The 10,220-nt window shown below is 45.6% G+C and overlaps 1 protein-coding gene across 1 annotated transcript; it reads right to left on the bottom strand.

Annotated features, from left to right (window-relative positions):
* Positions 1-839: 839 nt before the first annotated feature.
* Positions 840-6,826, bottom strand: LOC144818628 (zinc finger BED domain-containing protein 6-like). Its single transcript, XM_078676230.1, has 2 exons — positions 3,361-6,826; positions 840-1,104 (listed from the first exon to the last, which is right to left on the bottom strand). The coding sequence occupies exon 1, from the start codon at positions 6,735-6,737 to the stop codon at positions 3,366-3,368; it is 3,372 nt and encodes a 1,123-aa protein (XP_078532356.1). The 5' UTR covers positions 6,738-6,826; the 3' UTR covers positions 840-1,104; positions 3,361-3,365.
* Between the last annotated feature and the right edge of the window lie 3,394 nt (positions 6,827-10,220).

Below are 10,220 nucleotides of genomic sequence, written 5' to 3'. Positions count from 1 at the left end.
TTTGTTCTTCTTACCTCAGCCAGGGCCGGCTCTAGGGGGCATGTGCAAGCTGTGCAACTGCACAGGGGCACCAAACTTCAGGGGCCACCGCACCAATAGATATCCTTAATTTAATAATACTCTAAGGATGGATACATATTTGCGTTGCGGCCCCTGGCATGGATTTGTTGCCTCCGGCTCTGTTCCACTGTAGCAGTGTGATTTGCAATGATGTCTATGTTTCACATCACTCAATGTTTTTATCTTTGTTTATTATTTTAATTTTTACATGAACCACAGAACCCAGGGGCAAGCAGAATACAGGGACCGAGTCGGCGGGTGAACCACCAGTTACACAGAGCTCCTCTACTGAGGATCCTGCTGCTGTCCCCAGTAAGTCCAACAGTGCTTGTTTTTTCCTCTGTAATGTGTCTGCAGTGCTTTGTCAATTGACAGCAACCAAGTAGGCATCCAGAATGATGTTTGTCTAGTATTTTTGTAAACGTTAGTATACCACTACTAGTCTTGTGGGTATTCTTCTATCTCCTATGGAGTTATATACATATTACACAACTATGTAACTATGCACACGAAAATTGGATGTTGTTGGTACTGATAGGCAGGTTGGACCTTACTTACACCTCAGTCACAGAACTCTGAGGAACGCACAATTCACTGAACGTCAGCCTATATGGCCTGAGTCATTGGTCTATTGTTCAAATCACACTCCTGAACCCCAATACCAAGATGCCGAATGCTTTTAGGACACAAACCGTTACCTAAGAAACCCCCTTTTGCTCACTCACTCGTGTGAGTCTCTAAGACAACAGACACTGAAAATAAACTTCAGAGTCAAAGTGGTCATTCAAAAGCTTTATTTTGTTAGAAGTAAGTAAGTAACATCAATGTTTTTAAGTTGTTCCGTCCAATACGTTGAAGGGCCCACCAGAAAAAATCCAGAGTTAAAACAGGCATAATAAAGTAATCAACATTTGTACAGCTACTAGTGCACAATAGGGAAATGTGGCAACTATCGGAGACCTCTCACCAACGTATACTGGTCAGATATTCCTCTTTTTTTGTAAGCTATGGAAATGTCCGCTTCGTAGAAGGCAATCTTCTCACCTGCCGAAAAATAATGACAAAAGTGGTGCACGTTAGACAGTATTAAATACATTTATGCCAGTTTTATGCAGCCATGCTAAAAAGAAGTTGTAACCTGTAAGCAAACTCTATCCCACAATCCACATAGAAAACTTAAATACGGGCCCTTTTACTTTCCCACCTCTTCAGGTGTATGCATTGAACAATGATGTGTTGCCCCAGAGCGTCTTCTCGTACTGCGCAACAAGCTGCGAGTTAACACATGCGCAAAACTGGATACATTGATGTACAAAGGTTACATAGTTCACTTCCAATTTCCAAGGACTAGAGTAGCAGGACAGATGAGATGAGCTTGGGTACCATACCATAACAATGAATGCTAATAATATGTGTAGTGACTCTGCTGTACTATGCAATGTGGACTCATACTGATTACGTACGTTGGACTTAACTGTTTTGAAGAACTCCATTCTTGGTGAACAAGTACAAAGGGGGCTGTGCATCCATCTAAAAAGGTGTACTTATTTTTATAGGTGCAGAACCCTTACCATCGACCAGTGCCGACGGGGACAGCGGCGCAGCTTCAGCGCTCCCGGCGGGGACAGGAGGAACAGAGGCACCTACACCAGCAGCAGTGGGGGGGGAGCCAACAGCGGCGGGCGATGGTAAGTTACATTCAATAGTGATCTGCATTACTTGGTGGGAGGGGAAAACTTTCTCACTGTACTCTACTGGAAAATATATGATGTTACCTTTACTTGTCATTAGCATGCTAAGCATTACCACTACAGTAATGCAAGTGCCTGATAGCAGTCGGATGCATGGGTTGTTGTTAAAGCATGTAAAGGGGAAAACACAGCTGCCAGCGTGGTTGGGAGACACACCCAATACCGGTGGTTAGTGGATAGTCTCAGCAGCAGCGGTGTTTTGGGCAAACCCAAAGGCAAGGGAAGGAGGGGACGACTGGGTGCATGGGTCGTTGCTGGTGAAACACAAACCAAATAAGGTTTGTTGCGCGGTATAAAGTATTATAGTCTTTACTAGACATGTGCTACTAGCTGCCCCCTGTTAATTAATGTTACTTTGAGAGTGTTCCCGCCTTCCCGGAACAAAAGGAGATATGTAAAAGACAGGTGTTCGTTCTAATGTGTGTGACCGTTGAAGTACACCCATGCTAATAGGGCAGGCATAATGCCGTGACAAAAAGTCCGAAAAATTAATAGAGGCTGTAGAATGTTCAAGATAGACGCAACACAATTTCTGGTACTCAGCTTGCTTGCTAGTGCTACTGTGCCGCCCACTATGTGTTGAATCAATGTTGTGTTCTTGATTTGCGGGGAGTTTGGATTAACAATTCTGTTTCTTTCTTTATAGTTACTCCTTCCCAAAAACCAACCAGGAAGGAGTTGGCAGTCCGGGCCCGGCAGCGGAAACTGCAGGCAATTGTAGAGGCCTACCGCCGGCTGGTGGATCAGGCCGAGGAGGAGGAGGAGGAGGCGGCGGCAGCAGCTGCTGCCTCTTCCAATGCCCCGGGCCCCAAGCCTGCAGGACTACGTCGCCGTGGTCAGGCAGCCGCCCGCCGCCGCATTGTTACATCTTCGGCGGCCCCCCCACAACAACAACAACAACAACATGCATGCAAGTGTAGGTGCCGTGATTTCAAAGCAAAGATTCTCCGCCGGTTAGCGAAGTTGGAGGAGGAGCGGAAAAAGCAGGAGGACGGTCTAGAGGAGCGTGTGAAGATACTGGTGGACAAACACCTGAAAGCCCGCCGGCTTTGAAATGGACCCTGTTTTTTGCCCCTTTTTTAATCCTTTTGTTGGTGGGTGGGATGTGGGAGTTGGGGTGTACATTTGGGTTGAAATTTGGTTGGGGTTAGGGGAGGGTAGGGACAGCTCTGGGTCAGGGGGTTACATTTGTTATATATTTTATTTTTCTATTATCATTATGAAAATATAAAAATAAAACAAAGATATTTTCACAAGAAAACATTTGAAGTTCATTTGTGTTTGTTGGGGGGGTGGAGGGGGGACTGTTTCACCAAATAATGTACGTTGTGCAACATGAACATGAACTACGAATGATAAATTAAGTACTGACTGCACCTGTAGTAGTAGGGTCACAAGTGCATAAATAATTTATATTATTAAATAACATGGGAAAATTGCCCATCACGTGAGTCTGAAGTTACTACTAGTATACTTTAATTCCATGCACATTTGCTCAGAGTCGGCTAAACAATCCTATGCAATGCATTGCATCATTCCTTTAATATACCTGTCCTAGTTGTCAGGGAAGAGGAGCTCGTCCTCAAACTCTGTGCGTTCAGACAGAAGTAGGTCATGTAACCCAGTAGTGAGGACGTCTTCTTCACACTCGCTTTCTTCATCCGGCGGTGATTCACGTACTTGATAGTCTGGTGGTATGAAGCGTTGATTCATTTTTATCATTGTCAGCCGCTCCACGCTTTTGGGGGAGAGACTAGTCCTTTTCGATGTGACAATGGCACCAGCAGCACTGAAAACCCGCTCAGAGGAGACACTGGCTACAGGACAAGCCAGATACTTTATCGCCAGCCTGCTCAGCACTGGCCACTGTCTCCTTCTTTCATACCAATAGACCAATGGGCTTTGCTCCATGAACACCTCTGTTGTGTCATCCAGATAGGCCTGAACCATCCGCTCAATGTTCATTGGTGCTCGGCTTTGCTGGTCCTCTTTTCCCTTTGCAACAGCAACGGACTTACCCATCCCTTTCTGTAGAAAAAAAGCAGTTATGCTTTTGGTTGGGTCTGCTGAATCAGATCGTGTAGGTGCTGCTTTTGGTACTGTTGGTGCCTGCTGGAAAGCAGACGCACTGCTCTCACGCTGTGAAGAACTTGCGTCAGGAGTACTTGGACTGGCCTGGGCTGGCAGTGGCAGGCCTTTAAGTAACAGCCGTTCAGTTTCTAACTCATTAGCTTCCGCAGCTATGGAAGTTTTGTACTTGTCAACATCCTCATCTGAAAATGGAATTACTTCGTTACTGCTGACAAATAATTTGTACCGTGGATCCAAGATTGTTGCAGTTATGTAATGTTCACCTGACACAATATTGTTGAGCCTTACATTTTCACACAAGCGGTTGACTAAGCCCTTGGCTAAGGTATATGCATCAACTTTTTGTTTGTCACCTTCGTATGTTTCACAGACCTCCTTCACCTGTTGCTCAAGCATGTACAACAATGGGATGGCTTGGCCCATAGTACAGTCCTCCCTGCTAACTGCACGTGTGAAGACCTCAAAGGGTTGTAGCATCTCTGTGATGCATTTAATGAGGTCCCACTGCCACATCTCAATGGTCAGGGCTTTAAGATTAACAGTAGGATCCCCTAATCTTCTTGACATGACATAAGCATTCAGTGGGATGTACTGCTCAAAGAGACGCTCAAGCATGAAATAAGTTGAGTTCCAACGTGTTGGGACCTCCTGTATCAGTGCTTTGACTGGCAACCTATGCTCTTGCTGAATGACCCGTAGCAGCTTCCGTCCTTTGAAAGAATGGTTAAAGTGCGTGCATATTCTTCTGCAGATGGCCATTATGTTGCTGACTTTGGCTTCATTTTTCAGAAAGTCTTGCACGACTAAGTTTATGCAGTGTGCCAAACAGGGTACCCTGAAATAATGTCCTTCTCTCATTGCCTTCACTACATTACTGCCATTGTCGGTGGAAACAAAACCAATCTTAAGGCCTCTTGGTTTCAGCCATTCAAAGACCTTGTCATTAAAGTCAGACAAAATGTTTTCAGCAGTATGACTTTTGTCCATACCAAACATGGCTATAGTTGCATGTCTGCGCGTATCATTAAAAATTCCAGCAACGTCACGGAGGCCTGAAGTTAACTTGTCTTTAACACCTGCAAAAGAGATCCAGTGTGCGGTGATGCACATGAAATCTGTAGCATCGCAACTGCTCCACATGTCTGTTGTCAGGTGGATACAATGGACAACACTCTGTTGTAAGGCTTTCCCAATCAATTCCAGCACATCGTGGTGTAGTGCTGGAACAGCCACTCGGGCAAAATAGTAGCGACTGGGAACGTTCCATTTTGGGCAGAGGGTTGCCACTAATTCCAGAAATCCAACAGCCTCAACAAATGAAAATGGGAGAAGGTCCAGTGCTAACATTTTCGCAAGTTTGGCATTGTATAAACGTGCTACTGGGTGGTTCCGCTCGTACTTTCCCTCCTGCCTTAACATGCTAGGAATGGTAAGCTGCTTTGCATGTCTTTGAGTTGTGCTAGACGGACCACCTTGCATCGCAGACTTTGCACTCCTTGGTGTTTCCAGCTGACTCTGGTGCCACTGAGAAGTTGCAGATGCGGAGGATGTGGTCTTTACCACTCCAGTGCTGGCGACAGGGGTCGATTGTGTACCACTCCTAGATAGAAGGTCATCGTCTCCCTCTTCTTCTACCTCCTGATCAACCATGAGTGGACCTTGTACCACTGTATCCCCACCAACACGAGTGCTAACATTTTTTAAGCTTGCAAGGTGGTTCTCCCACCTGATCACGTGTGTTTTTTTCAAATGGGTCGTTTGGCCTCCAGTCCCATAGTTTGTACCAAGCTTACCACGACTAACATTGGCATGACAAATGGTGCATACAGCAATGTTCTCCTGAACTGGGTGAACCGTAAAGAAGTCCCACACTGGGGAGGTAAACTTTTGTCTCCTGCCATAGGAAGAGGAGGACCCACTGCCAATGCCGGATGGACTGGAGGATTGTGGAATTTCACTATGGGACAGCTCAGTCCTAGTACTGCCACTACCTCCTTCTGTTGAAGTGGCGCTTCTGCTGGATGTCGGATGCTGCCGGGCCTTCGCTGTTGAAAAAATTGGAGCTGGTGTTACTGTGGGTGTTGAGTGTGTAGGAGTTATGCGTGGTACCTGCTCATCAGTCATTGCAGCATTTCTGGATAGGGTGAAAATGTTTGTCTCTACATCCTCTGCACCAGGAATAACGCTTGTGATGATGACAGTGTCAGACCCGTCTTTATCACCAGCAGTATCCTGCTCACCTACATCGACCTCCATAAGTTCAAGCCTGCCTGGAAACTTCCTTTTTCCTAGCATGGTCTTCTTGGGATGTCTCTCCTTTGAATGCGCAGATAGTTGTGGCTGCCAATCCGTATCAAGGTCATCGGAAGGGATGCTTTGCGAAGAACTCGATGCACTAACCCTCCTTTCCCTTGGTGAATTCAAAGGAAATAGATCACCTACAGAAGTGGCTTCCTCTTCTTCTTGCTCGGAAGGAGGCTCTACTTCCTGAACTGCCCCGACTTCGGGAGGAACAACTACTACTATTTGGTGCGGAGATGGTGGTTGTTGTTCTTGAGGAAGTACTATTGCGGGCTGGGGTTTTTCAACAACAACTGTTGCGGGCGGTGGTTGTGGTTGTTCAACAACTGTTGCGGGAAGTGGTTGTGGTTGTGGGTGAACAACTCCTATTGCGGGCGGTGGTTGTGGTTGTTGAACATCTACTGCTGGCGGTGGTTGTTGAGCACTTCCATCTTGCGTGGATTGTGTACTACTTTGAGACAGCGATAAGTTTAGTTCTGGCTCAGTATCACTGCTCGCAAGCAGAAGGCTGGCTACCTCTTCGACCCTCATCATGTGCTTGGCCCTGGGATGCTGGCTTGCCCCCACTAATGCAGATGTGCTGGTCCCAGCTTGCACCCCAGACCCCGCTGCTGCAGGCGTACCTTTTGGGGTGCCAAAAAAGGTTTTGGGGTCCATACCAGACTTAAGTGACACTTCCTTCTGCTGTTCCTTCTTCGCAGCAACTTTCTTTGTGGTGGAGGACCTGGTAGCTTTCTTAGGGCCCATCTTCTTCTGATGTCAGTCAGCTCACAGCAGCACAAATTGCAGAGATGTCTGGTCAGATGAGTCACACACCACACGTGGCGTACAACTGAAGGACGTCCGTCTGGCGGTAGAACGAGCGATGGATGAAAAAACAACCAGCACCTCCTCAGTCTTTTTTGTGCACCTACAAGTAAAGAAGGCAGAACAACATCAGTCAAACAAGCAGTAAGGCAACATGAACAATTGAAAGACACACAGGTCAATGTATAAAAGACAAAACAGAAGACTAATAATACCAGTCCAGCAGCACCACAGCTCAAAGGCCACATGAAGTCCAGAAAGAACCAATAAAGTCAAGCAGGCCTATAGATACCAATATGGACAGAAAAACGAGGATGCCTGCTGCACATGACAGGTTAATGTGCAAGGAATAAATAGCCCATGGCTAAGACAGAGGTTGTAAACATAACACCGCAAAAACACATACAAAGAAACCCCTGCCCAGGCTCCCAAAACAACAACCAAATGACAAATTCTGTTTTTTTGGGTGCACAAGAAAGACCTGCAACATTTTTGAGAAACTTTTATGCAACTCGGGACATATTGTCCGCGAGAATGCTAAATCGGCATGTTCGGCAGCGCGAACGGAATAAAAAGTTGTGTTCGCGTTCCCGAGCAAGTACATTGAGTGCGCGAACACGACAAAAAATGTAAGTTCACGTGCTCACATGGTGCGAAGTTACCAAAACTACCCAAGCTGTATTCCTAGGGTTACCTAATGGCAGAAATTGACAGAGTATTTAAAGTTTAAACACACCCAAAACCAGAAATACCCCACACATAAAAATAAGATTTTCTATATCAATCCAAGCCATCCATGATTTTCACATTAAGGGTACACCACAAAAACAGTTGATTAACTTTCATGACCCTACTATGAGTAGTACCTATGGCCTACTGCCAGAGTAGGCCACAAGGTTGGAGGCCTATGCCTATGGCAAAAGCACAAAGGAAGGACACACAAAATGGCCACCGACATAGGGCCTGGCCACCAACAACAACATGGCAAAATCACAAAGGATGTATACACAAAATGGCCTCCACCACATGGCCTGGCCACCAACAACAACATGGCAAAATAAATCACAAAGGAAGCATACACAAAAAGATCACCACCATAGGGCCTGGCCACCAACAACAACATGGACAACTTTACAAAATGGCCTCCACCACATGGCCTGGCCACCAACAACAACATGGCAAAATATATCACAAAGGAAGCATACACAAAATGGCCGCCACCACATGGCCTGGCCACCAACAACAACATGGCAAAAGCACAAAGGAAGGACACACAAAATGGCCTCCACCACATGGCCTGGCCACCAACAACAACATGGCAAAATAAATCACAAAGGAAGCATACACAAAAAGATCACCACCATAGGGCCTGGCCACCAACAACAACATGGACAACTTTACAAAATGGCCTCCACCACATGGCCTGGCCACCAACAACAACATGGCAAAATAAATCACAAAGGAAGCATACACAAAATGGCCGCCACCACATGGCCTGGCCACCAACAACAACATGACAAGAAAGAGAAGACAGACAATAATGCCTATGGCAAAGGGACAATGCTTTGCTTCAGAAAATGGACACACCACACCACCGCCCAAATTGGTCACCCCACCCAAAAAAAAATAAAAAATAACAGAGGAGAGAAAATGGAAGTGGTCCATGCTCCAAAAAGAGAAAACTACTACCAAAATGAGAACATAACATAAATGAGGAATTTTTAGGTGCACAAGAAAGACCTCCAACATTTTTGAGAAACTTTTATGCAACTCGGGACATATTGTCCGCGAGAATGCTAAATCGGCATGTTCGGCAGCGCGAACGGAATAAAAAGTCGTGTTCGCGTTCCCGAGCAAGTACATTGAGTGCGCGAACAAGACAAAAAATGTAAGTTCACGTGCTCACATGGTGCGAAGTTACCAAAACTACCCAAGCTGTATTCCTAGGGTTACCTAATGGCAGAAATTGACAGAGTATTTAAAGTTTAAACACACCCAAAACCAGAAATACCCCACACATAAAAATAAGATTTTCTATATCAATCCAAGCCATCCATGATTTTCACATTAAGGGTACACCACAAAAACAGTTGATTAACTTTCATGACCCTATGAGTAGTACCTATGGCCTACTGCCAGAGTAGGCCACAAGGTTGGAGGCCTATGGCAAGAGCAAAGTGGCTGGAAACATTAAATGGCCGCCAACACATGGCCAGGCCAACCACAGAAAGTTAATACAATGAACTCATGCATGCCTACACACTAACTACATGGGGTACTAGGGTCAGATATTGGCTTAAAAATTAGAAACATTTTAAATTCCACAAAATGCAATGTTAGAAAAAAATTACAATTTGGGACCTCATGAAAGTACAGGCCTCCATCAATAATTTCATTCCAGGATTGAATACTGTTGTTAAAAAAAAAATCAAATCAAACAAGCACAAGTCTACATCACTCATACATTACACAAACTTACTTGAAAAAGAGAATTCCAATTCAAAAAGTCCTCATTAAATCCAAGGTAAATCAGTAATGCAGCCAACACAGACAGAAAGTGATCCTTCCAGCTCAAAATCCAAAGGAAAGTGAGCACCACATGGACAAAGCACTGGGAGGAGCCTGGTGGACAGGAACAGGAAGTTGTAAACTCAAAAGCCCTTCCTCCTTACTCTGCAAAACAAGAGTAGAAACAAAAAGAGGGGTCCTTCCCCCCTAAAAATAAAGCCAAAGGTACAACTTTAAGGTTTTTTGCTTTTTTTTCCTAACCAAAATGGTAATTTATTATGGTTTTAACATGCTCGCGAGTTATTCTGTGCAAGAATGCAGTTTCTGCGTGTTCGGCAACTCGATCTTACCAAAAAGCATCCTCGCGCATCCTTATGACGCTATCTCGCATCAAAATGACGTTATCGCGTTCGCACAGTCGCACGGGACTGTGCGAGAGTGTTTCCAAACATGGTGGCACAAGCGACCAGGAAAAAACGAACGCAGAACGAAGGTAAGCCATTGCCGCGCACGCGATAATGTTATTCAGCGCGCGAGAACTACGCTACGCACCGGATCGCGGAGTTATCGACAGCTACGCGTTCTCCGCGGAACGCGGAGCTGCCGAAACTCCGCAAGCTCCGCGAACGGAGCGTAGTTCTTCGCCCAGGGTTACCCAGGATATGCTCAACAGGGGGAACCTTTTGAGACTCCTCCACGAAA

This window comes from Lissotriton helveticus, chromosome 2_1 (genome assembly GCF_964261635.1).
Source record: "Lissotriton helveticus chromosome 2_1, aLisHel1.1, whole genome shotgun sequence".
Taxonomy (NCBI): Eukaryota; Metazoa; Chordata; class Amphibia; order Caudata; family Salamandridae; genus Lissotriton; species Lissotriton helveticus.
The sequence above is the reverse complement of the archived record's forward strand: the minus strand, read 5'-3'. Positions and strand labels throughout refer to the sequence as shown.

What these genes read in the sequence shown, in the direction of transcription:
- LOC144818628 (XM_078676230.1), bottom strand. Translation starts at nt 6,737, where the DNA reads ATGATGAGGGTCGAAGAGGTAGCCAGCCTTCTGCTTGCGAGCAGTGAT.